The 24,766-nt window shown below is 39.2% G+C and overlaps 2 protein-coding genes across 2 annotated transcripts in view; one reads left to right on the plus strand and one right to left on the minus strand.

Annotated features, from left to right (window-relative positions):
• The first annotated feature begins 4,314 nt into the window (after positions 1-4,314).
• LOC145400440 (uncharacterized) lies at positions 4,315-7,301 on the plus strand. The gene is made up of 5 exons (XM_080272955.1): positions 4,315-4,703; positions 5,245-5,328; positions 5,534-5,674; positions 6,213-6,487; positions 7,204-7,301. Exons 1-5 carry the CDS (start codon positions 4,315-4,317, stop codon positions 7,299-7,301), a joined length of 987 nt encoding a protein of 328 aa, XP_080129081.1.
• An 11,105-nt stretch (positions 7,302-18,406) lies between these two features.
• LOC145400382 (glycerol kinase-like) overlaps positions 18,407-24,766 on the minus strand; it is a 41,925-nt gene continuing 35,565 nt past the window's right edge. The window contains exon 12 of the mRNA XM_080272897.1: positions 18,407-18,633. Coding sequence (XP_080129023.1) covers positions 18,533-18,633 — 101 coding nt within the window. The 3' untranslated portion in view covers positions 18,407-18,532. The remainder of the gene's footprint in view (positions 18,634-24,766) is intronic.

Below are 24,766 nucleotides of genomic sequence, written 5' to 3' on the forward strand. Positions count from 1 at the left end.
CACACACACACACACACACACACACACACACACACACACACACGCTAAGTGCACCAAAATAGCTGTCATCAATACATTTCCTGTCACTTTCAAACTCTGTACTGTGAATATGGACGATAAGGGAGCAGGAGGTTCCGTAATACCTCTTCGTTAGCGATTTATTCTACATGTTACACCTTAGCATTCTTTTATATACTAATGATTTTAAGGTCGACGGAATTTGCATCAGTAAGGTTTATCTATCTATCTATCTTTCTATCCATCTATCGCCAGACGCCTTTGTCCTGTAAGGGATAGCCACAAGGAAATCGCCTCCACGTCGTCCTGCCCTCTGCCACTTGACTGCCTTCCCTCTAACTAACACACCCCCTCTCCCATATATCTCCATCCCATCCCTTCATTTCATTCATGGTCTTTCTCTCCTCCTCTCTTCTCTCGTCCACCTCATTCACATACACTCTCATTGTCGGTCTCGGTAACGCACAACAGGACGTTCAGGTATAATGTGCAAATTAAATCGCTAGGAAAGAGGCGTAACGAAATCCCCAAACCGTCTTAGAATACGACCCAAAGTCTGAATATGCATTGTGACAGAACTCGTTGTGTGTACTTTCATAGGCTTGGATCCCAATATTTAACTTTCCTACAGGCCACGTACCATGCAAAAGGTTTTTTAGCTTGGAATTCCACGTAATACAGGTAACAATGGGCTGACAAAGGGGAGGGCAGGCAGGCACAACGGGCGAAAGTGCAATGTGCTTGTAACGGAGGCCTCATCAGCACGAGTATATTATTCTGCTTAGGAGAGAGACGCGGTAGTGAAAGGCCAGAAATTAACTCCTTTTAACTACTTTACTACGAGGGCTGCATCTTAGTTGAAGAACATCATCTGGGACTAACAGGAGTAAAAAGGATAAAGACAGAGTAAAATGGATAAAGATATCATGGTAGCGAAGATGAGGAGTCAGGTGTGCTTACTCTGAGGGAGAATGTTATGCAGAAGCGGAGGAATGAACAAGGTCGGGTAAAATCACTGACGCAAACAAATTTTACTCCCTTCAGGAAAATGACGTCTTTTTTTATTTATTTTTAGTTTTTATTATTTTTCAAGCTGGGGGAGTGTTAAATAGGGCTTTCATGATCCCCTTTATTCGCAGGATCTCCCATGTTGAACAGAATCGTCTAGTAGTATCGAGAGTCTTATAAAGAAAAACATCACATCATTCAAAGAGTTATTGCGACAGGTAGACGGGAAGGATATAATAAAATACATCATTCTGTAGAGGGAGTGAGAAGGAAAAGACTGCATTTTATAATTATATCTGCTGAAAACAGAATCCTTCATTGTCCTACTCTGACTCGTACGTGTCTACATCTATAAGGACAACGACGTACGGTACTTAAAAGACAACTAAACGTGAACTCCAAACAACATATTACAGTACAAACAGATCCGATCATAAACACACACACACACACACACATACACACACACCTGCCATTCACTTGGTCTCACGGGAACCTCCACAATCTCTTGAACCAACCGAGCATCGCATTAATAAGAGAGAGATTTTAAAGAGAGAGCAGGTAAGCTTAGAGAGCGGCGAGAAGGCAGTTATAAAGTAGACAGTCAAGGGTAAAGTAGGGTGAGGTGAGGATGATGTACAGGAGAAGGGGTTGCTGTCGACTTACATGGGGAAAATGTTGGAGGAATAGGAGACAGGGTGATTAGATGGGAAAGCCAGATTTTGGATGCAGGAGGCAGGTGATGAGGGAATAAAAGACAGTACAGACAGGTGTAGAAGAGAATGGAAGACGGAAAGGAAAAGATGCTGGAAAGATGAGATGGTGGGAGCAGCAGGTTTGGGAGAGAAGGGGTAAGTAAGGAGGCACTGAACGATGGAAAGGACGAGTTAGAAGAAGCGAGGACAGGGAGAGACAGGTGACAGACGGGAAGGGAAAGTATTGGAGGGAATATGTTAATAGAGGACAACGAAAAATAGGATTCTGAAAGCAGTAGGCTTTGGCGGGAAGGAGATGATGAAGGGAATGGGAAAGGAGGGTACAGGGAATGAGGGAAAGAAGGGGCTTGGAGAGATGAAATTACAAGAGGACTAGGGAAAGTTGGATTCGGGATGCAGCAGGTTCGGGAGGGAAAATGATGGTGGTGGTGAAGGAAATGAGGAACGGGAGGTACAGGAGGAAGAGAGGAGGGGAAGAGCTTGAGAGAATAGAGAGGAAGAGGAGAACGGCTGGTGGGAGATACAAGAGTAAAAGAGAAGGGGAAGTGATGGACAGAAGGGAGAGGAAGAGGAGCATGGTCGGTACACACTGGGAGTCTGGAAGTAACAGGTTTTGGAGACAAAGGGCAGGTTTTAGTGTGAAGGGGTAAAGATGAAACAGTGGGAGACGTAGGTGTTCCAGAACTTGGCGAGAAGGAACCGTGGGAATTACTATCAAGGTATAAAAGGCAGACAATTCTTCCCTGCTGACTGTGACAATGTAAGATGTTACACGGCATGAAAGCTGTATAATATGGGATACCGATAGATTTTAATATAAAGAATACGAGAGTAAAGTATAAAGAAGGATACTCTCTGCTGTACGGGTAGAAATGAGAAATGTTCGTAATTCTGAAGCTGACAGAGTACTGTCGACGAATGTTTGTTCGTGTGCAAGTGCTGGAGGGAGGAGATACCAAGAGAGGAAAAATGTTTGTGAGATGGGATGCATGAATGAGATGGAAGAATGAAGTGAAGGGTAAAAAGCTGCATGAAAATCGTGAAGACAGCTGTGTATAATTAAGTGACAGTGGTAGGTGCTCGGACACACACACACACACACACACACACACACACATGAATGAAGCAGGGCGGGGCGGGGTGGGCAGAACGGGGCAGTAGGTCAAGAAAAGGCTACATACATCTTCCCCAGCCCTTCTCAACCCATCCCAACAAGTTTTTATGTGAGCGCGGGAAAGTGGTGATAGTTACGATCAGCGATGGGAGGGATTACACTCACCACACGTGTCTTACGTCGGGAGTTACAACACACACCGAGATCATCCAGCATTATTTAAGCTCGTGGAGAAATTTTTACATGTGAATTATTCAAATATTCATCTCGAAAACAAGTACAAATTAATTATCTTATTAACCAAAATCAACCAGACAGGTAGACAGATAGACATACAGACAGATAGATTGCACTTAAAGCCGGAAAATAGTCAGAACTTACACTAGTAAAAATCAATGTACTTGTGTAAAACTAATTTTACCTAGATAGAACCAGTTGCACCAAAGTATAGTGGGGAAAATCTGGTGTCAAAAAATAATAATAATAATAATTCACGTTTTAGGTGAACTTTTTAGCCAAAACTAGTTTCAAGATGACAAAATTAAATTTAGGGAATTGCCACAATGAATACAGGTAGGACACTGTATTAAACACTATAATGTTCGAATCATACCTCAAGCCTCGCGGAAAAAACATTTGACAAAAAATAAATAAATAAAACTATACATTAAACACCAACCTAATGTTTGAACACACTTCTGCCATGCACACACTCTTCCCGGTTCAGCAGGGTGATCAGGCGAATTGGAGGTGGATATTTTCTTATCACTGGGTTCTGGGTATAATATTATCCACTTAATAGTTCACCATCACCGAACAAAGGGAACAAGCCGCCTCACACATCACTTTTTCACTGATGTGTTTGGTGGGTAACTACCAGGAGCACCTATTTCTCACAAACAAGACAATTATTGAAGTTAGTTTTGACTGAAATCTTTAGCTAAAACTAAGTGTAAAAAAATTCAGTCTTGAAGCTCGAGTTTTCTCCAGCCTCTATTGGTGCTACTAGTTCTGCCTGGTTAATATTAATTGCAAGGTAAAACTGATGTAACTTCCAGTTTTAACTTCATCCTCTAACTCATTATATAGGTACTTAATCCAGTACAAAAAAAAAAATAAAAAAAAAATAAAAAAATAAAGGAAAATTACGGCATGTCGTATTGGGATTTTATATAAAACTACAGATGCAATACGTTTTATTACATTTAAATAACTAAATACTGGTTTTGACTTCCCTTAAAACATATGTATTCTTTTGCACATGATAATAACTGTATATGCAAACAGACTTCACTTGGGACAGGTACTTCACAGTATCGAATTACTGGTGCACCATCGATCCATATTACAATACGACTGCATGAAATTTGGCAAAAATATGTTTCCAATATTGCCGGAGCAACACAGTACTTAAGCTGGCGAATGGAGTAGTAACCAGACAACCTCCTTTCACAGTTAATGATCCTGGCGTTCATCAGCCTTGCAGCTGCTCAGTTCAGCCAAAGGCCTTACGGACAGGGACAGTTTAACCAAGGCCGATTCAACCAAAGGCAGAGCAGTCAGGTCCAGTTTACCCCAGGACGAAACCTACAAAGCCAATTCAGGCAAGACACATTCAACCAACGCCAGTTCAACCAAGACCAGCATAACCAAGGTCAATTCAGTCAAGATCAGTTCCGTCAAGATCAGTTCAATCAAGGCCAATTCAGTCAAGGAAGGTTCGGTCAAGGGCAGAGGATTCAGGGTCAGGTGAGGAGCCAGAGTCTCCTGCAGACGAGACAGCCGGTGGTGGAAATCCTGTACGACGAGCGAAATGCACCAGACGCCACAGGGGCATACAGCTTCAGGTATGGCAACCACAGTGTACTAATAAGCACATCAACACGAACAAAGACACAGGCAGACAGGGAAATAAATCGACAGAGATTAAAACTATCAACAACGACAGTTAATCCTTTAACTTCTACCGTACATGAAGTTATATTTGGACATTGCACGATACTGACCTCAGTATGTTAGCGATTTTTTGCGGAAGCAAAGTTCAGATAAATATGATATCGTACTAAGAAGTAGCTTAGATACAGTGTGTGGCCATACATTATTAAGAAGCAATCAACTTCATACTAGATATTTTTCAAATTATTCATGACCAAGTGTCTGAAACTTCGTGTATGTAAGAAGTAAACAATCACAAACCATTTCTGCTAAAACAGTTTCACATAACGTAACAAAAATGGACACTGACAAAAATTTTTATTTTATGCTTTAATAGAAAAAATACTGTTACTGACTCCTCAGTATCTACACTTCTTATGTAGGGTATGGCCACATGTCTTCTATACTGGCCTTTTTTTCGCATTTCACTCACAATTAACTGTGTTGTCGCAGGTTCGAATCCGCTGACGGCACCAGGCGGGAGGAATCAGCCACACCGACAGGCCCTGAAACATTCGAAGTTCGAGGCTCCTACACGTGAGTCGCCATTTGTTTGTGTGTGTGTGTGTTTGTTTTCTTAAGAGATATGAATACAGGAAGGAAAAACAAAGAAATTTAGAGAAAAAAAAAAATCAGTCCATTCACCTTAGCCTAGCGGAGATTCTCAAGTTTACTTCACGTAGCTCAGTGGTAGAATAAGAGCTGCAGCATACAAAATCTTACAGTCCTGCCCCGCCACCAGGTACACATCCCCCGACGGTACGCCAGTTGATGTGACGTACACGGCTGACGAGAACGGTTTCCGTGCCGAAAGTCCCATCCTGCCTCCCATCCCACCACACGCCCAAGCCCAAATCAGAGCCGCTGAGGAGGCCTTTGCAAGGTGAGACACAGATGGTAGATGTGTGTGTGTGTGTGTGTGTGTGTGTGATTTTGGTTTGAAGTTCTCGAGATCTTACTACGACGGTAGCGCTTAACCTCTTCACTACGATCTTACTTTTTTTTTTTTCTTTGCCACCAGACAATTTTCTCTGGCTTAGGCGAGTGCATCAGTAGTAAAGGAATAATGAAGGCCATATCTAACCATTACTGCTCGAGGAAATGCCCCAAAGTAACTAAAATCGCATAAACATGAAAACAAAAATCTACTATTATTTAAAAAGACATCGTCGGTTTCCAGGGATCTAAATATGAATACAATGAGAAAAAATATATACACGTCACCGAGGAATGAAATAGGTTCTAACACTCCATTATAATAACGTAAAATTTTCTTTTAAGACAGCAACGATATTTAAGTCGTTGGAGAGAATAATAATTTACCGTCATTGTCGCTGGTCTCTGCGACAGTTTAATAATTTTCCGTATTAGGTATTGGTCTTTGCGACAGTTTAATAAATTACTGTATATTTCAACAACAGGCAGAGACAGGGGCAGCTGCAACAGAGCTACCAGGGACAACAGAGATTCCAGCAACAACAGCAGGGTTTCCAGGGACAACAGCAGACCTTCCAGCGGCAGCAAACCTTCCAACCACAACAGAGTTTCCGTCAACAACAGAATTTCCAGAGACAACAGAGCTTCCAGAGACAACAGGGCTTCCAGGGACAACAGGGCTTCCAGGGACAACAGAGCCTCCAGAGACAACAGGACTTCCAGAGACAACAGAATTTCCGAGGACAACAGGGCTTCCAGGGTCAGTTCCAGCCTCAAAACTACCAAACTACAGGAAGGTTCTAGCAGCTGAACTTCGCCAAGGACAATCGCCACTACTAAACTTGTAATCTTTTGAAATTTATAAGTGCTCCTAATCAAACAACATACAAAACTGATGCGTACAAAACAATAACACTAACAAATAATGGTTTGTGAAGTAATTATTCATTTTTCCCCATAACAAAAGCTTAATTTTTATCAGTGTATCTTCTGCTTGCTTAAAGACATTATAGTAATAAGTTCTGCTATTTTTTTATCCTTATTTTTTTTTCTGCTGCTGGAACTGCCCATGGATGTCAAACTTGCCTAGAATAAACGTCAGTAAGTCGGTAGCTTATATATCTCAACCTGTCTAGTGTACTAGTTACTGACTACTTAGACTATACGAAATAAATAGTGTCTTCGCTTCATCGTTCGTGTTGCGCCGGTGCATGTTAGGGTACTTTATCATTAGCCTACATTCCTTGTCATACCGTTTTCAATTTAAGTGGACTTGCCTATTATTAACCTCTTGAGCCCACGGACGTCTTTCCAAAAATGAGTAAGTTTGGTGTTGGCCAGAGTAAAGTAAGAAATCCCATACATCGCTTCTTATAATTTCAATAGAAAATGTGCACTGATCGATTCATATAACAGACTATCTCGTTAGAAAAGACAGAGTTCTGAGATATGGGTTATGTCATGGTGCCTTTGTAGCTGTTCGAGAATGGTGCACTGAGGGAGCAACGTCACCTATCAAGTCTCTGAGCTTAAGGCGATCTAAAGACGTGCGCTGGTATGGTATCTACAATTAAGCCTTAAATCATACTCAATCTATCCTTATGACCAGATACAAGAATATATTATCACACTACAAGGACCGAGAATTAGAACGTGTAGTTAAAAATAATCAGGCTGGGCTTCAAATTTCTCTACCAACTACGAATTTATAAATACAGAAATGTTACAAAAAATATAAGCTACTGCCAGAAGAGTTGGTCATGATCGCCGCTAATCCCGAAAGTACACGACTAGCCTATCACGAATATCACGGAGAGGAACAGCAGGTCAAAATCCAAATGGTACGCTTCTCCAAGGTGGGATAATCTTAAAGAATTATAGATGGTAATAAAAATATAAAACACAGTAGGACTGACTGACTATCTCACCCACTAGCGCTCTCACTCTCCCCTCTAAACAAACACTTTCATACATACTCATACTGCCAACCAAACTTTATCCCTCTTCTCCATTATAGGCCTACTATCTATGTTCCCCACTTCCACAGCCTTCATTTCAGATTTCCCATTTCAGATTCTCTCTCTCTCTCTCTCTCTCTCTCTCTCTCTCTCTCTCTCTCTCTCTCTCTCTCTCTCTCTCTCGCCCAGATTTGCTCCTAAATGTCAGTCTTGTCAGTCCATATTAAACACACACACACACACACACACACACACACACACACATCAGTAACATTATTAAGGTGTCATATTAAAAAATCGCTACGAAAGAAGTGCTACATGTTTTACATGAAACGCTCTGAAAGAATAACTATGGTTTAGGGGGAACGACGCTGAATCCGCAAAAACTCTCCGTTCTCACTAACACTGAAATCATTCCCATTCTCTTTGGTATGAGCCAAATAGAGGGGGAACATACGGGGAATGAAAGGGAGAGCCCTGGGGAGTATATATAAATATTTCTAAGCTCAAGTTGTGAAAAAGATTGACTGTATATACATTTTTCTACATTTGTACTGCTTCTACACACTGCACAGCAAAATCAGAGTGAATAATACAGTGAAAAAATACGAAAAAGTTATGTGATCTGTGGTAATTGATAGGGAGACTTTTTTTCATGTAAGCTGGCCAGGATCCTGTATTTGCTACCCCTGAACATATCTAAGTGGGAAAGGAGAAGAATGGGAGGACACGAAAGACTATGAAGAGGAAGAAAATACACTGATATTAATAAACACGTGAAAAACTGAGAGCGAGAGCGAAAGACAGACAGACAGACAAACACAGAGAGAGAGAGAGAGAGAGAGAGAATACGCAAGGATGTGAGGGGAATAATATTGAGATTACTTAACACGTGAAGAGACTAGTAAAGAGAGAGAGAGAGAGAGAGAGAGAGAGAGAGAGAGAGAATACGAAAGGATGTAAGGAGAATACTATTGAGATTACTTAACACGTGAAGAGACTATGAGAGAGAGAGAGAGAGAGAGAGAGAGAGAGAGAGAGAGAGAGAGAGAGAGAATACGAAAGGATGTGAGAGGAATATATTGATATTACTTAACACGTGAAGAGAGAGAGAGAGAGAGAGAGAGAGAGAGAGATTTACGGTACATAGGCTAGATATGAACTGTTGCAGTACTGAACTGTGTAGAGAATCTCACGCCACAGCTAAATATAATCATTGCAACGGAAAATTTATCGTAAGGTATTTGTGACACAACTGTACGTAATGAAACTAGGAAAATATTACTCGTCAAAGTAGGTGAAATTATTGGTGCACATAATTACAAAGCTAGTATAAAGTGGTTACGCGAAGGCTACGTAATTTCCATTTGTGACAACCAATTTTTTTCTGTGTAGACTGCAATTATAAGTATTGAATAAGATTATTGTTCAGCCAGTCTTACTATAATGGGTGCTAGCAATGGAATATATGAACCTAAGCAAACACAGACCTACGCTATCAAAAAGTCGCGTCTTACCTTAGTAGGCTAATGTGCGTGATGAAGGGCGGCAACAGCTGGCAAGAAGCTGGCAAGTGCTCTCTTTCGTCAAGGTTTCAAATGAAAACTATTCTATTGCAGTTCTTTTGCGTCATTTCAGCTTCATTACACAAATTGTTCACTGTCCGATTGTTACAAATTCTTAGTTTTCTTAAATGTACCAATGTTTGCATTGTCAGGCAGTGTGGTACGGTAAGAACATTCTGGAACATTGAGTGCAGCGAAACATTTCATTGTCAATAAATTTCACTTTACGATTACACTTTTCACGTTCAGCTGTTTTATTAATTTAACTAGGCGACGAAAATGTCATTCAAGCCATTTCGGTCTTCTATAATACCGGATAGTCTCCAATAATATGTCCGAGAATACCACACTTTGACTCGGTAACTCCAAATTGGCGCCTTGCAAAACAATAGATGTCTAGAATCGTATTTATGTAGTACTGCAACTAGATAAATCGAAGCTCATTTCAGGATGTTTATACATGCAAGAAAGGATTCAGTACTGCTCAACGATGCGCTTTTGTTTATGAACGCGAAATGAGAACATTGATTCAATCGTCTATAATGTCTAGGTGTAATGTCATGGGAAATGTGGCGTAATTTATTCATACGTATAATTGGCCACAGCACTTTTGAAAGCCCAACTTAATGTTATTTCATTACGTGCTTTGTTTTATACCTTATAATATACCTAACCCTACTGTGTAGCCTAATATTGGATTGCTAAGAGAACCCAGCGGACAAGAACATTGCCTAATACTTTCTAGATAAAAATATTTCTAATATTACACCATATCTATAACAGGAATGGTTGGTTACCTCCTTCCGAGTGCACCTCTTCAATATAATTAATCGAAAGAATGGTCATAAAACCTGTGGCGCCGCTAAAATGTGAAAGTACCAAAACAACGACGCAGTGTCCTAACAAGCTGCACAAACAATAACGAACGATACTGCTGATCGCAAAGAAAGCATAAATCGTCTGAATATTACAGGTAACACATTAATTTTTCTTATTCAATAAATACACCACAATACTACAACGCCAACACTGTACTCACCGATCACAGGAGGGAAACTTTGCATCACGGAACACAAGCATCCGCGGCTGATCATCTCTCGTCAGCACACACACTTGTTTCAACACAGACTCCATTCCCAAGTTCTTCATCGAGTTCTGGGATAATTGTTTGACGAGGTATCACTCAGCAACGGTTACAGCAATACATTTGAGGGAGATTCGGGAAGATAACGAGCACATGCGCAAAAACACTTCAAACGCGTCGAGATCACGCTCAGGATGCTGTACTCTCAACTTCAGGACTGTCGCTCGCAACCCAGTTTCGTAATTTTCGAAGTGACTGTACTTGATTGATGTTCATTTCTTATTTCCAAACGAATCTACAGTAATGTATCATAGTATCTTGCCTATAATTGGTCCCATCTGAGGTTTGCGTTTCGGAAATTTCACGCTTATAGAAAATTAGGACAAATTATCCCATTTCCAAGATACTTTGCAGCAGCAGCCTGGTGACCGTAGCTCCCAGGTTCATCTGGAAGTGAACCCGGCTTCCGAAGCCTTGGAACCGATAGCATTTTCTCGTATTAACCCCGTAGGAAAATGATTAAATGACGAGGTCTAACTTAAACAAATTGAACACCGTCAAAACAAAATTTCCTAGTGTTGTGAGTTTACTAACAGGATGGAGTAGGAATGCTGGGGAAAGGGTAGGGATGCTGGGGGAGGGGTAAGCATGATGGAGAAGGGGTAGGAATGCTGGAGAAGGGGTAAAAATGATGGGCAAAGGGTAGGGATGATGGGAGAAGGGTAAGGATGGTGGAGGAGTAGATATGCTGGGGAAGAGGTAGAAATGCTGGGGAAGGGGTAGAGGGATGCTGGGGAAGGGGTAGGAATGCTGGAGAAGAAGTAAGAATGATGGGCAAGGGGTAGGGATGCTGGGAGAAGGATAGGGATGCTGAGGTAGGGGGTGGGTTGCTAGGAGAGAGATAGTGATGCTGGAGGCAGAGTAGAAAGCTGGGGGAGGTCAACGGATGCTACGGCTAATAGAGAAGTAGGGATTCTGAGAGAGGGAAGGGAACACATGTATTGGGGAAAGGGTTGGGATGCTTGGTGAGAGGTGGGGATGCTTGGGGAGAGGTAAGGATGCTGGGGAAGGGTTAAGGATGGTGTGAGCAGGGTATGGATGCTGGGGGAAGGTTGACGATAGTATGGGAGGGTATTGATGGTGTGAAAGGGGTAAGGATGCTGGGAGAAGGGTAGAGATGCTGGAAGACAATATTGTTCAATCTGAGAAAGGCTTCTTGTATTAAAAGGGTTAATGAGGGATTATTTAGAGGTGTCCATGGAAAGGTGTTGGGCTGTTCTCTGATTAATTTAACCCCTTCACCTGACCATTTGCTTATAATCCGATTATCTCTACTAAAACTTTATCTTCATTCTCTTAAGGATATTTATGATATGCACGATCAACAAAAAACACCCGATGATTATAATATAACGCTCATCCAGTCTTTTGGGACTGTGGAATTATACAAGAAGAAAGCTTTTCTTTCTATACCATTTATATAATGCAAAGAGCTAAGCTAAATACAGTAGTACCCCGATATACGATACCCTTAGATGCAATACCTCATTTTAGCAATGGGGGTACAAATACCACCATACCACGTTAGACGATGGCCGCACCCCAATTTAACAATGGGCCTTCCGACATCATGTCCACAGGCGATAGGCTGAAATTTTGAACCACGCTTGTTCCGACACCCAGCTGAGCCTGCCCGCCTCCCAGGATGCACAGAAACGCTTGCACAGGACCCACAGCCAACACTCACCCCATGCTCACCCATATTGTTCTTCTCGCACCAGCCATCTCAGAGAGAGGAACTCTCTTACACCCGCCCACCACACATCGTGTTGCATCACCAATGTTACACAAGCCGCTATCGTAGTGCATCATAACTGAGAAAAAAGCAGTGCCGTGAGTAGAGCAGTGATACAAATCGTGTGTGGAGTGCGATTTTGTGTTTTTTGGCCTAAATAAGTGTAATCATGTCTGGTAAGGGTGCTGCACGTGGTGGGGCTAGTGCTGGTGCTAGTGGAAGCCCTAGTCGGGGTAGTAAGCAGCCTGCTAGTGTTGGTGCTGGTGATGTTCCCATGAAGTGTGTGCGTAAAACTGTCTCTCTAGAAGTAAAGCTAGATATTCTTAAGCGTCATGAAAAAGGGGAAGGTGCATGTGCTATCACCTCAGTTCTCCACCTGACCCATCCACAGGGCCCTACACCTTAAATGGAACAATACAGAATAAGATTAGCCTTTTTTACAAAAGATGAAAGGAGGATGGAATAACAAATTAAGTGGAAAAAAAAAAACGTACACCGGGCTACAGATGTCCTCCATTCATAAAAAATCGGTAACAGTTGGACTTGAGTTGCTGTGGGTTGAAGTTTGAGGGAAAACTAATCCGGGAAAATGAGTTCCAAAGAGAAGCAGTTACAGTATTTTCAAATGATTTGTTGTGATTTGTTCTTACCTTCTACAAATTGAAGTTTAAGACCTAGGATAACTGTTCCTGTAATAAAAGCAACCTTGGATGCCAAACTAAAAGGAAAATTCAATATGAACCATGGCAGAAGGAATGAAAAGCAATTAACTTATTTGAAAATTGTAATTTTATATAAAAAGATTTGTACATTTCAATATTACAGTGAATCATAAATAGCACGAGGACAATATTATGCTACCATCACAAATACAGTAAAGTATCTACAAATTTATATCCTTACTAATGAAAAAGAAGGATGTCATTTACTAATATTTAGTGTACACTATGATTGTTGACCACTAAAAGAGTCAATAACTTAATCAATACAATCTCAGTTGACTAAATTTCTTTATGACTACATGGAAGATATGCTGCCAGATATTTTACTGTGAAATCTTTCAATTTCAAATATTAGTAAAACTGACTCTTTTTAATAAGTACAGTTGAATGTTAAAAAGAATTAAGCATATTACACAGACATTTTAAAAATAATTATTACAGTAAGCCCTTTTATTTCAGATTCCTAATATTCCATCCTTCATAATTGTAGCCTTTGGACACAATAAAAAATAACTATGAACTCTATGTTATAAGCATATACAGGTGCCCATACAGGCGGTCACTGTTATAAGTTGGAGACATGTTCCTTTATATCACAGCTTCTTCCAAATGGCTGGTATCATCATCATCATCATCATCATAATGTCATCCCACCTTTTTTTTTTTTTCCACCCATAGGTGGAGGAGGTTGGGGCCAGAAAGCAAGGACACAGGGGAAAAAAACATGACAGAGGGAGAATTAATACAACTGGAAGTACACTACAGTACAAATTCCCATACCTTAAAATTCAATTTTCAAAAACCTCCACTTTTCCAAATCTTTTTCGTGCTATGGAGGGAGGTTAACATCACGTGTCCTTACATATTCAATGCATATCTGAAGACAAAATTCTTTTGTAGGCATGTTTAAATATACAAATGATAAGTTACTAATGTATGATCATTCATTTAATTTACTATTCACTGTGTTCTAGACTGTTTATTACTGTATATGATTTTCTCATAGTTATTATTATGGTTCCACTTTCCAAAATATTCCACATTCCATAAAACCTTTGGAACTAAGCATTTCAGATTTGAGAGTCTGTAGTGTTTAATGTAAATTGGAGGAAACTTTCATATTAGCTCTAAGCTGCAGGGAACAATGGAATATTGTTTGGTAATTTTCTGTAAATTATTTGACAAAAAAAAAAAAAAGAAAAAAAAAAAAGATCTTCGATGATGACTTTCTGTACTGGCAAGGATTGTGATCAGAACTGTCTCTTAAACAATGGCAAGCTGAAGTAATAGCTCCTGGTGCTTGCTTGTTTCAGCCACATTTATCCATGTCGATTTTTTTTCTAAGCATGAAGGAGAATTTGATTTACATGCAATATTCATTCCTCTTCTTTTTGTGATAATCATAAGTAACTACCCACTCCTAATACAGGTCACCCATGTTAAAGGATCAGTCATTATACGAGTGTTCACTTTAATGAGCTTAACATTTTAGCACCTATTTGATATATGATCACCATTTTCTTACATACAATTTGCTACAATCCCCTACGAAGCACCATTTTTCAATATACAATTGCCAATTTTCCTTACATGATTGCAATGAACCCTATAATTGATACATGACTGATCATGATCCAATTGGTTTTCCATGAACATAACCCAATCACATAGTAAGACTGACCTGCATCTGGCAGTAGTTCCTTTGCTGATTATACAAAATAAAACTAAACAAAATATCTGCCTTTTATGCTCCCTGAAAGTCATTACTACACTTAAGAATAAGGCATTTTCTTTTTGACCTTTATTTGCACATAGTGGTTTATCAGTGTGAAATATCCCTCTTGGCACAGTTATAGGTCAAGGAGAGGAGTGATGCAACTCGAGTACCTTTGTAAAATTACTTCAAAACCTTCCCTAATGCTTGACTGTTGTGATGGCTTTGAACAAAGAGTCATATTCTAAGTGGCTCTAAGGATTTTGTAACATTTATTCTTTAGCAATTTTTTCTGGACATTTATCCTTCAATATCCCCTTGTATATTATTGATGCAAACTTCCATGCTAATTCTTAAAATGATGCTGTTGCTGCTGCAACCCAGGCTCATCTGAATGTAAATTTGGCAAACTGCAGTCTGGAGCTGCCTTCTCCTGCAGTATGACATCTCCCTTGCAGACAACAGGAAAGGAGATGAGGGACACTTGTCTAACTGGGAAGTAGAGCCACCCAGTAATATCAGTGTCACAATGGGATAATATACATCACCAGCATCATTAAAACAATATAAATAACATACAGAAGAATGCTAAATTGGAGTATGCAAAATATATCGCTGAAGAGGACAAGCTATGAAGTTTCCTACTCCATCTAGACATTAGCCTAACGTGGCAAGCAAGAAAAGAAAAGTACATTCATGAATTCATTCGTCTGTTGCCTCTTCTTTTACCATCAACATCCTATTCTTTTGCTGGTGGATGTACTGCAGATACAGCTGAAATAATGTTACATAGCTACTAGCTGCAGTGTGACAGGAATAGGTAGGGCTGCACTGGACAGAACAGCAGCACTGACTGACTGCAGTAGCACTGCACCAAGTTCCAGTGTACTCATATATTTATTCATTTATTCAGATACCACCTCAATTATTTCCTATTTACACCTGAAAAGTAGGCTCCATGATTGAGGTGTACTTTTTTTTCATGGGTATGGGCAGGATTTTTTAAAGAATGTTTCCTGACTCACTCTCACCGTTTTAGTGTGCAATGAAAGGGCAAATGGAAAAAAGATAAGTGATCTTTCTCCACCATGATGTAGGAATGTGCACATCTGGATTTGTAAAAGCCTGAATTCACTTGAAAACTTCAATGACATTAAGTACTGCATAAGCAATTGAAACCTAAAAACATACTATGTAAAATGAGCTATAAAATAACTGGACATGTATGAATGAAAAGATGCATACAGTGTACCTCAATGACAGTTACAGTATTAGTGTTTATTAGCATTTAAATTCAGTCATTCATTAGGGAACATTAACCCTCAGAGGTTTTATATGAGTTTCTTGCATATGAACAACTCCTTTCTTTGAGATTATTCATCCATCCATCCATCATCCAATCCTACGCTGCCCATGAGCAGCATAGGAGCCTGGGGCTAGGCAAGTTGGTCCTGACATTTAAGATGAGAGTGACCAGACTCACTCATCCCTGAGTGGCATTATGTGAGCAATAAACCCCAACTACCCCTTGGATATAAGCCTGCCCAGGCTTGATCTGACTGGAGCACCTTAATTACCCACTAAACCACCAGGAGCCATAATTTGGTTATATGGTTACCACCCATCATAGTAAATGGTTTCCTGGTGTACCGGAAACCATTTGGCTTGTCACTCAGTGTAGTCACCCATAAACAGAAGGAAGAGAAAAGACTGAAGAAAAGAAAGACCGAAGATGAAGGAAGGAAGAGAGGAAAGGGCAGTCACCTGAGAGCAGCACTACATTGAGTGAGTGGATGGTGAGTGCCCCCACCTACCACTAAATAAATAAAAACAAAGAAATATTAAAACATGAAATCCTTTCATATTCACTATGTTTTTTTGCACCCAGAAGAGCAGCACACTAATGGTCTGTGTGGAGGATGGTGGACAGAATGACAGGAGGATGCAGTGATGGAAGTAATGTTAAAAAAATATTCTGAAAGAGATAAGCAAAACCATCAGGTGCCCAGCCCTTGAATTCTGAAAGGATAATATCTGGACAAGTTTACATAGTTCCTTCCCAAACCAGAATGAAAAGTATGAGCAACATAAAGTACTCAAAATAAAAATTTTCATTAATACAGCAGAGTGAAGCAATAATGATATACTTTGTGTATTTTACTTAGTTTACATACAATTATTATAAATTTTTATAACTATGGTTTTATTATCTTATGTCCCATGCTGTTCATGGTGACAAGTTTACCTTATCAAATGAGAATTACAGTATCATAAACACATACAATACAGTGACGCAGCTTGTGGGCTTTAGTATACAGTACATACAAATACTATAAATTTTCAAAACTACAGTGTTATTATCTTCATATGTGCCATGCTGTTCAAGGTGACAAGTCTGTCCCATCAAATGAAAATCACAGTATCATAAACACATATTGTACTTTGTACACTATGATCCCATCAGTTTTATACTTTTTTATAATAATTAATAATTATTCACACAAGATTTTTCCTCATCAGGTATCATGTAAATAAACGTACCACTCCATGCCTGCATGTAATTTTCTTCTAAGCAGTCAAATATTCACCATTCTTTGTATTTCATCAACAGTACAGCACTTCACGCTTTACTGGTCAACGTCAAAAATGGAAACATTGGCTGTCTAGGGGATGCAATTTTCTCCTGAATACCAAACTGAAAATGATTCTACTATTCCAGTAATTCCAGTCCATTAATGACCTACCATCCTCATCAGAAATAAAATAAAAGGGCTTACAGTATAAGAATTTTAAGAGTTAGCTTCAGTGCCATACAATATTAGTTCTTGAGATCAAAGAACCAAAGGCCATACCTTTGAAACTCAGTGTGGGACATTTGCCAACCCTGAATCCATTAGTATCTGAGAAGTCTGCTGCTTCTTGCCTCCATTTAGCAGGCTCCAGATCCAAAAAGTAACAGTTTTATTCCAGTGTTTTGGGGTCAGTTCATTGTGAGGTTATGTACACAGTGATATCCTACATAATATAGCTTGTGATGTTTCAAGTTTTCTCTTTTATCATTCGGATGTACATATGAAAACAATAATGACAAGGAAAAGACAAGCGAGCAATGTACTGTATTCTCATTAATGCAGGTTTCCCAGCATGGGGGTAGAATCATAGCGCATTTTACAAGAACTTCTGTCTGAAGTCATACTGTTTTATAAGACAAGTACACTAACACTTTTTAAATAAACGTATAGTACTTTAAGCTGGGTTTAAAAAGTATGGACCCCAAGTCTTGCTCCAAGATTGCTGTGGGTGTGATCACATACAACAATTTTACAAGTGCTGTCTGAGAACCAAGCTGTCTCCTCCCCCTTCGTTGATACAATTACCAGCTTATCTTTAACATTCCTTTTTTACCATATCGATTTGTGATCTGCTCTCCTTTTCCTCCACTTGTATATCACCTACTCTCACTCTGATCTTCCAGCCCATCTCATTTTCTTACCTCTGTTGCTTCCCTGTCCTTCTATGTAACAATTATCGGTCTCTCTTTTATTTTACCATCTGTCTCTCATATGCCTACCTACTTTCTTTATCTTTCCATTTTTCTACATCATCAGAGCTTATTGTCACCATCTCTCCTAACCAGTTCTTCAATTTACGCTCTCATTCCTGTGACTCTCCTCTAGATGTAACTCATTTCTTTGCTTTTCGCACTTCCTATCTCACTGTTTCCTGTGTCATCATCTCTTTCCATCACTCCTTGCCATTTTATCAGTACATGCACCTACCTATCTGTCCTTTACTTTGTTTTCCTTCTTACTATTTCTTTTCCTACTTCATTCCCCTCTATCACCATCTCTCTTTACATCCCTCCTTACCAGTTCATCAATAAGTGTGCCTGCCTACCTGTCTTTAATTGCCTTCCCACCTGCCCATAGGTATGCCTGCCTGTCTAGCCTGGAGGTGCTTGCTGGTGTCATGAGGATTTATGAAGGTGGCTGGCAACCATAAGTATGAGGAAGGAGGAGAGGACGAAGAGGCTGGGTGGTACTGAGGAGAGTAACCTGTGCTCCTGGTCTGAAAGCAAGAGGCACAAAATTAGTCAACAGTAAGCAATAAATAATGAATTAGCAAATACAGTATACATTACAGATATACTAGCACAAAGCGATGTACTGTATTTGAATTTCCCTACTGCTTTCATGTTCTTAAACCCTTCAAGCCTACTGGTCACTCCTAAGATGAATATAATTACTTGGTGGATACAAGAACAAAATACTTGTGACAATCAGTATGAAAAAGTTAATGCTACTATAGTACAGTAGTTTTATCACCGGAAGCAGATAGATCCCTTTTACACCAAATAAAAAATTTGTCAGTAGCCAGAATTATGTTCCTAGGTGAAAACTGGCCTTAGACTTAAAGGGAGCCACTGTTCTCCCCTTCATTGTAGGTATTAACTCTCTGGAGGAAGCCTCAGCTAAATGTCTGGTATTAGTGAAAATAATATAATTTACCTCTTCAGTAGAAATGACCTCAATAATTTGTTCTTGCTATGGTTAGAATAAGTTTTTCACCTTCAGAGAGATCTGCCAAATAAGAGACATTAAAAATTATCTGAAATAACCCACTTAGTACAGGGCAAAATTTTTAATCCCTCAATGTGATGACATCTTGTAAAGTTTGGTTTTGCAGTCTCCAGATGATTGTATTCAGCTAAGGAGAGGCTTTTTTATTACAGCCTCCACCAACTCTTTTACCACTAGGGTGTTCTCCTAAGCTAAATAAAGTAATCTGGTAGCAGCAAGAATGACTTACTAATCACATTCTCAGATTGAAGGGGTTAATGTTCTTGTTAGTGTTTAGAAGTGGCTTAATTCAGCATACAGCTCATTTAAAGTGGGGGAACTAAGTAATACACGACATCGAAACAATTTTATGCAGCACTGTTGTTAAAGATATCCTATTGCAATGCTTAAGCATTAAGAGCTTTGTAGTTTATTTCAGCTGTCAGACAATTAAATACTGCTTTGAGAAACCCATTATAACAGAGAGACAATACTACCTCTGTTAGCACCGTGGCAGAGAAATGTGACGCTTGTATTTTACTCTAGTTAGCTCCCTACGTATCACGTGGGTTGGTGGAGGATTAGTGCCCCTCCCTGTAAAACAAATAGCTCTAAGTCCTTGGCCACCCCGGTTGGGATTATGGCATCTGGCCATGAATGAAAAAAAACTCCAATATCATTCTGCTGACAAAAAAATAATCACAGCCAAGAAGAGATTAAGATACTCCTAGTAGGAAGGACTATGGTGTTACAATATGTTCATATAAATTTTCCAAATTTTACACAAGAGGTTTCCTATTACAGCTTTATCCATGCTTTGTAATATCTAAACTGTTCCCTGTGCTGTTATACTGTAGATGCTTTGTACTAAGATCAGCAGTTATAATAATTAGTGTAATCACAAATACATTACAGACACTGTCATCATTCTAACCTTAATTTAGGGTAGGTAAAATCCAGAAAGAGGAAATGAAGAATCCGAAAGCAGAACTATCAAAAAAATATTCAGTGAAAGTACACCAAACATTTCCTGCACTGTTATGGCATGAAATATTTTTATATACTGTACAAACATGTGTCACATAAATCTTAATGTTTTGGAAGCCTGATCATTTAGTAATTTCTGCTGGAGCTTTGCATCCATATTCATTTAAAAACTAAAGTCGTTCTAAAAGGTCGACAAAATCACATGATGGTAGCCACAGTAAAATGATTAAGTTAGCTTTAGATCAGCTTGTAATGAAATTTGTTTAACCTACTAAGACTTAGATGTGTCCCTAAAGTAGGAAAAAAATAATAATGTAGGGGTAGCTAGAATAAAGTAAATAAAATACACAAACTTAAGTTGGCTGCATGTCTGAATAGGTTATACTTGTTATTTTTATCCTATTTATATCTGCATACTTACAGAATCCATATCTGTTGGCAACTCGTACTTCTACACACACATTATCAGTCGTATTTTCATTGGTTTCAGAATCTTTATCATCATTTCTTCCTCAGCTGCCTGTTGGATGATGTAATTGGCAAAAACAGTTTGTTACAGAAATGATAATGCAGTCTCCAGTGCCAATGAGAATAAGACCCTCTGCCACTCCAATTGCCCGTCTCAGCAATAAGAATAAGCCTGCCTTCAATTCAATGTGCCACGGATCATACTTTTTTTTATTTATCCCTTAGAATTGAGCAGATAGTACTGTATGCTACATGTAACTTATGCATTTTAAAAGAAAATGTACAGGGACAGAGGAGCAAAAACAGAAATTGTTCTCTCACTGTATTAGCACAGAATGGGGTAACCCACAATCATTCATCAGGTTTGCTCATCCAGACTGGGATTCACTTACAACAACTTAACACTTATGTTGCAAGTTGGCCCATAGTTCTAACAATTCAGAAGGAAAGGTAAATCTGTACAGCAGTAGTTGTTTTCCCAACTCATATCCCAAATAATAATGCACCTCAACCTCTCCCTCTCTCAGCTGTATAATTGTGTACTTGGGATACTGGATCAAAATGTTAATGATGATCTACTTATATTAGAGAATTTAGTTCTCTGCCCTTTATCCACTGTCATTCTATCCATCATTATGTTGATCTGCACTTCCAGTACTGAGCCTAGAAAGTTTTGCTATGCATAACCGACAGAAGGTGGATTATGGAAACCAACTATAATTAATCTACTTCCTTATAAGGAGGAATGTGCACAGGTATAATGTATAATCATAAAGCATATCATATTCAAAGTAAACTGAATAAGAAATACAGAACACATTGGCCAAAGCAACAAGCTATGGCAAGAAGAGATTTGGTAAGGTATTGAGTTGTGACAGAAGCACACAGGGGATATGGACTGAGTAAGTAACGTTAACCCCTCGAATTCAAGTGACTTCCCTTTCAGTTTGTTCTTGCTGCTATCAGGCAATTTTATTCAACTTAAGAAAGACCTCTCGATCAGAGGGAATTTATTAAAGCTGTATCTAACCTCTCTAGTTAGAAAAGTCTACCCAATGAACCAGATAACTTAATCTGAGAGGGGATGGCCATGAACACATCAATGTCACCCTGTTCTCTGTCTGTCATTAGCTGAATAAAATCATCAAGATATGGCAAGAACACAATGGAAAAAGATGTCCTTGGGCTGAATGGGTTTTGAGGTAAGTGGCACAAGAAGCTGACATACAACACATACATAACTCAAGAACTGGCAATCTATATATCTTCTAATTACAAATACAGTAGTGTAGCAAACTAAGGGGAAGATATTGCACTACACCTCTAATAAATGGCAAATTCAAACTTAGGAAAAATAAAGAAAAAAACAATCTGGTAGCTTTATTACTACACTGAACATGCCATCTCATCAAAGCAACAAGACATGCAACTACTGCAGTCTGAGGTGGTATGAAATTAATCAGTGTAATATAAGGCAAAACACACTAATTGCACTCATAAATCTGAGGCTACTAACTAAATCACACCAACTGCCTAGTACAAAGACCCAGCGATTATCAAGATATCGATTACATCACTAACACTTCCAGCCTCATGAACACATCTCAGTGTGAAGTTTTTATCTGCATTAAGGGTGAAAATCTCTATATTTGAAGCTGTTTCAAGGTTTGTTTGTGATGATAATACTACTAAGCTAGGCAAGTACAAAACCTGAAGTGTGTGCTAAGAGTATCTGATAACAATCCCTGAACCTCCTTGGTAGAGTCCGCTGTAGAATTTTTATCCTTAAGAGAATACAATGGATACAGCCAGCCAAAGCAGAAAGTGTTAAGCGTCAGGACTCAAACTATTAGGAAACAATGAGCAGTACAAATACCATAAACACTAGCAAACTGTGCATAATTTTTTAAAAATAATGATGTATACCACAATCTGATGATATGAATGTACTTTAATAAGACAAAAACAAAATGTTTACAGTAACTTGTCAATCATACTGAATTCAGATATAATTCATTCATTCATTCATTGCCAGACGCCATGTATCCCAGACAGGGTGGCCAAGGGCTTAGAGTTTATTGTTTTACAGGGAGGGGCACTAATCCTCCACCAACCCCACTTGACGTAGGGATGCCAACAGCATCATGGTGAACCTCTACACTGGTCTTTGTACTGATGAATCATCAAAGCATGAAAAACAAAAGTTTACCATCCAAATATTCTTAACTTTTACACCGCTGGATAAAAACCTCAATTTACGTAAATAAGGCAATATATTATAGGAAACACGGAACACCTGTTGTAAGAGACTTCCTTATCAGGGCATAATTTTGCCCCACAATATCAATAAGAATTACTGTACAAACTACAACAAATTTATCAGTATATAACACATCCGTTTTTTGGCAACAGCTTATTGTACTCAATGACCCTTACAATCATAACACTATAGCACTCCAGAAACATTTTCAAGCAATTTACCGGTAATTCAAATATTTTCAGATCAGGGTGCACTCTTGTTAATGACTCTCCAGTACAGTATGCCAGTACTTGTTAAGCACAAGATCAACATGAATCCTAGTTGAATGTAATGGATATATATATATATATACACTATATATATGAGTTATTTCAGAGGAGCCTGTGGAGTCACATGGAGAGATAGGCTGACGAATGAGGATATAAAGGAACGTTGTGGTGTTGATGTGGATGTGACAGGGAGCGTTATGAGGAACACACTGACGTGGTTTGGCCACGTGGAGAGGATGGAGGGTGAAAGACTGACGAAGAGAGTGTATGTGAGTGAGGTGGAGGGGGGAAAAGGGAGGGGGAGGCCGAGGATGAGATGGAGGGATGGGGTGGAGAGGTATATGAGAGAGGGGGGTGTGAGTTGGGAGCAGGGCAGTGAAATGGCGGGGGACAGGGCGACTTGGAGGCGATTTGTTTGTGGCCACCCCAAACGGGATTGAGGAGTCTGGCAATAGATAGATAGACTATATATATACATTACACTATTATGCTACGGTTGAATACATGGGCTAGAAATCCCCTTTCATTTATCATAAACAAGAGTACATCCATAATTCTTTAAAACTGCCATTACCGTACAGTAAAAGCTTGATATAACGGAATAATTCAGCCAACCCCTATTCCGTTTTATCAAATATTCCGCTTTTTCAAGCTTCCATTCCAAAACCAGAGATGGAACGGAATTTTCTGGAAATTTGCTATTTTTCCGATATTTCTTCCCTAACTCGTGACCTGAAGCCTATACACAGTTGCCACTAACTAGCTTCTTTTGTTACAAACAGATATGCTGCCTATACTAGTCATAATTATACACACGGAGCAGTCACAACCCACAATAATAATAATAATACAATAATAATAACAAATAAAACAGTAAAAAACTCACCTCCAAATGGAGGGGATATGACTTGTGCATCACAATTTGTCCACAGCCACGGACAAACCGGCTTGTTTCCGTTACGGAAACACGACGCCTCGTGACAGAATGGAAAACTTCCAGTATGTTGCGAGTACCTTACAGAAAAAAGTTGTTCCGTTTTCTCAAGCTTCCGTTTTATCCCGTGTTTGTTATATCAAGCTTTTACTGTACTTTACGTAATCATGAACTGGAGGTAACAGCGATAGTTTTTAATTTCCTGTGTTTGTCTGAAAAATGCCATTCTAATGACTTGTAATTTTCAGTATCTAATGTAACACATGCAATTAATTTTTCTGGAAAAAAAAAAAAAGTCATTATGACATGTTAGGTAAAATGAGGCAATAATTCTGTGGAGCATTAACTCTTTAGTCTAATGACATAAGGACATCTTTTTCTACTTTATTCCGGATGATGCCAAATAATTTTATTCAGTTCTGATAAAGCATAGGGTGAATGGATCAAAATCCATCTCAACTCCTTAAGCCCAAGGACCAGATAACGTTATTCAAGTTCATGTCAAATGGTGTTACTGAGCTTGGAAAAGATGTATTCACTCTGAAGGGGTCAATAAATTTTCCCTTAAAAGACTGCAGAATCTCCATGAAAATTTTCATTTCTTATGAATAATATGGTTGCAAAGTATAATGCACTCAACAACATTTGCTGGTACTGATTTGTGTATTCATTAAGTTCATAATGCTATAATAAAAACAATAATTATATCAGTGGTTATCACTGA

The sequence above is a fragment of the Coenobita brevimanus genome, chromosome 52 (genome assembly GCF_032717465.1).
Source record: "Coenobita brevimanus isolate Jiangsu-jjx chromosome 52, ASM3271746v2, whole genome shotgun sequence".
Lineage (NCBI taxonomy): Eukaryota > Metazoa > Arthropoda > Malacostraca > Decapoda > Coenobitidae > Coenobita > Coenobita brevimanus.